Source organism: Octodon degus, unplaced genomic scaffold, assembly GCF_000260255.1.
Source record: "Octodon degus isolate 3935 unplaced genomic scaffold, OctDeg1.0 scaffold00239, whole genome shotgun sequence".
Lineage (NCBI taxonomy): Eukaryota > Metazoa > Chordata > Mammalia > Rodentia > Octodontidae > Octodon > Octodon degus.
In genome coordinates, this window is record NW_004524815.1 from 607998 (window position 1) to 611860 (window position 3863).

The 3863-nt window shown below is 37.7% G+C and overlaps 1 protein-coding gene across 1 annotated transcript in view; it reads right to left on the minus strand.

The window, feature by feature from the left end:
* LOC101583092 (olfactory receptor 1030-like) overlaps nt 1-3517 on the minus strand; it is a 17778-nt gene extending 14261 nt beyond the window's left edge. Inside the window, 1 exon segment of the mRNA XM_004645759.2 lies at nt 2930-3517. Coding sequence (XP_004645816.2) covers nt 2930-3517 — 588 coding nt within the window.
* Nucleotides 3518-3863: the final 346 nt, after the last annotated feature.

The following is a 3863-nucleotide window of genomic DNA, read 5'->3' on the forward strand; positions in this document are numbered from 1 at the left end:
TACAGGATCTCACTATGCAGCTTGGACTTGTAGTGATCCTCCTGTCTCAGCCTCTCCAGCACAGGGATGACAGGTGTGTGTCACCACACCTGCTCTGGGCCGGGGCTAGCACAGCATGTGGAGCAGAGGTTCGAACCCAGGTCCTTGCACTTGCCTAAGAAGGAACCTAGTCCACTGAACTATCTCTTTGGCCCTTAACTTAAATTTTATAGGCAATACTGACACAGTTCTAGTATACATGGTAAATTTATAATTGCTTATTTCTTTCTTTTTCTTTTCTTTTCTTTTTTTTTTTTTTCAGTCCCAGGGATTGAACTCAGGACCTTGAGGATGCCAGGCAAGCACTTATTCTACCGAACTAACTCCCCAGCCCTAAAATTGCTCATCTCTTATGACTTCAAAATAACAGATCTCTATGAAGAAAATATTTCACTAGTACATGTTTTTAATTACTTAAGAAAAATTTTCACAAGGTTGTGACTTATCGTATATTGCCATATCTATTGGCATCGACTATGTCACTGTAAATTGTTGCACATGGTCACCTGATTCACCAAGGATAAATCTACCAGTGTTAGTACAACTAAAAGTTGTAGCCAATACATGGATAATAATTAAAATAGTAATGTAATTTGCTGCAAAAATTGAGAAAAACATAATCACACAGAGATAACTCAATTTTTAAATATCTGATTGTCTGAGAAATCTGAAACAAATGTGACATTTTGCTAGCATGCAACGATGTTTATTTCATGCTGACAAAGGGGCTTTTCATTTCTCCCATAGGGTGAAAATAGTTCATTATGAAGTTTGACAAGTTAACTCTTCATACTAGTTTAATAATGTAGGTAAATAACAAATTAATGAGATGTAGAAAATGATTTGGTTTCCAAGGAATGACAGTGAAGCAATAAATAAATGATGTATTTAAAATACATAAAATATTTCTTAAAACATCAGATATATTACCATAAATGAGTCAAAATACAAACATATTTATAGGTAAACATATTCATGTATGACAAAATAAGGCTGATGTCTCTAGGAAGACTCCTAAATTTAATTTTAAAAATACATATCAAATGATAAGGTAGGTAAAGTATTGAATGTTAATTCATCACAAGATAAAAATGAATAAACAATATAAAAGTGTCAATGAATTTTACAAATATATGTGTCCACGCATGGCTAAAATACCTAATAAATTTATACATTTAAAAATACAAGCAGGATATTGTTCTTGTGCTGGATTTCTGGGATCTTCACTATTATATGTCTCGGTGTGTTTTTAGTTGGGTTGAGGTTATTTGGAGTTCTGTATGCTTCAGTTACTTGAGTGTCAGATTGTTTCCCCATATTTGGAAAGTTTTCTGCTATTACTTCTACCCATATTCTTTTTATATCATTTGTCTTGACTCCTTCTTTCAAAACTAAACCAAAAAAGTTATACAAATGAAGGACCATTTTGTATCTGTATATACAAAATAGTTAGGATAGATATACAGCTACTTTCTCTTAATTCAATGAGAAGAAAGATTTACACTAATAATGTTTGGACAGGATATCATGTCTGCATCTTGTACTATGAATAACCGCTATGAAGACAATATTATGCAATGTATTAATTATTGAAACTGTCCTATTAATCAGTTTTGAAACTGTCTCATTGCTATTTATTTCTCAATAAAATTAATAAAAAATAAAATGAAATAAAAATACAAGACATAAGGGCCAGTCAAATAGCTCAGAAGATTAAAGTGCCTGCAAGCAGGCGCAGGGGCTGGGGGTTCGATCCCCAGGCCTACAGTGCTAGTCTCTCCTACAGGGTGCACCAAGACAGCACTTGAGACTGGGCGTGGTGGCACACGCCTGTAATCCCAGCTCTTGGTAGGCTGTAAACAGGTGGATCACTGCATATCTGATCTAGTAGTGAGACGCTAAACACCCTATAGACCCTTCCCTAAAATACAAAATAAAATAAAATTAAAATACAAGGTATCATAATTAATGAGTGAACAAAGGTTACATATGGATGGGAAAACCAACCTCTTCGTTAGCAAACAAACACAAAACTGCTCTGTGGGAAATTTGGCCTTTGCCTCAAATACCACATGAAAGAGAATGCCGCTGAATTAGGGATACCACTTGATTAATATAGTAATAATCTGAGACGCATCCAAAAAGCATTCAATGTTATCTAGTTTGAATAAGAAAAAGAAAATCCCTCCCAGTAGTTCCAAATTTTAAAAATGATTCAGGGTTTATTGAGACTAAAAATACAGTCAATTGTCGTTATCATATATTTTGTTCTCAGTGTGCATGCTATGGACAGGAGCTTGTGTTCCTTATTGATATTTCAGAGCAAAGCCTTGGTTTAGCCTCTGAATTTCTACACAGTTTTGAAAATACTCACTGAGTTTTGGCCTGGCAATGGAAACCGACAGCAACATAAAACTGAAAATATCCTGCGTGAGTTATAAAGGGCCAAAAATAATTAATGAGAGAAAGTGATTTACCAACACATCCATTACACTGTTAGATGAAATCTATGCTTTACACAACAGTGACCTTGTTTACCTTACTTAGCCATCGATTCCTTTTGGATAACTTTCCTTATTGCTCTTTTGACATCTTTGTTTCTCAGGCTATAGATCAGAGGGTTTAACATTGGACTCACAAAGATATAAAACACAGCAATGATTTTACCCTGTTCCACAGATGTCTCAGAAGGGGGCCGCAGATACATGCAGAACAGTGACCCATAAAACACGGTGACAGCAGTCAGGTGAGACCCACAGGTGGAGAAGGCCTTGCGCCTGCCCTCGGCAGAGCGGATGCGCAGGATGGCTACGAAGATGAACACGTAGGAGACCAGGATGATGCCCAGAGAGCAGGTGAGGTTGGACCCGGCCACCACAAACATGGCCATTTCTTTGACATACGTGTCTGAGCAGGCAAGGACCAAGAGCGGGGGGTCAGCACAGTAGAAGTGATTGATCTCATTGGGTCCACAGAAGGTCAGGCGAAGCATCAGGATGGTTTGTGCCAAGCCATTTGCAAAGCCATAAAGGTAAGGAGCAGCAACGAGACACACACACACACATCTGGACATTTTGCTGCCATAGAGCAAGGGCTGGCAGATGGCCACGTAGCGGTCGTAGGCCATCACCGTCAGCATGTAATAATCTGTGATCACAAGAGCGATGAAAAGGTGGAATTGAATAAAACAGCCAACAAAGGAAATGGTTTTCCTCTTGGATAAGAAATTCACCAGCATCTGAGGAGTGACATTGGTGGCATAACAGAGATCTACAAAGGCGAGGTGGCTGAGGAAGAAGTACATCGGGGTGTGCAGCTTTGAATCAGTTCTGATTAAGAAAATCATGGTCAGGTTCCCGATTATGGTGACAATGTAGATGAGTAAGAAGACGGCAAACAGCACAGGCTGCAGGTCTGCTCGGTCTGTGAGTCCCAGCAGAACGAACTCAGTCACCATGGAGTAGTTTTGCCTGGGCATTTTGTGTCTTTGGCTGTGACTGAGCCCTTAAGAAAAAGAAGATGTATCTGGCTTGTGTCATTTATTGATTGTCCTGTAATATCTGATACTTCTTCCCTTCTCTCAAATATGTTCATGCAACATAAAATTATTAATGATTCAAATATATAATATTAAAATCATATATATATATATATATATATATTCTGACAATCTTAAATAGTGTTTTCATTTTGCAAGTCTTGATAATATTTATCCATTCGTCATTTGCTTTTACATGAGTATAATTCTTGACTTTTAAAAACTAATGGAGCCCTCTGTGCTACACCACATCCTGTGATGTGCTCACTAATGCGGGAGCCATGGG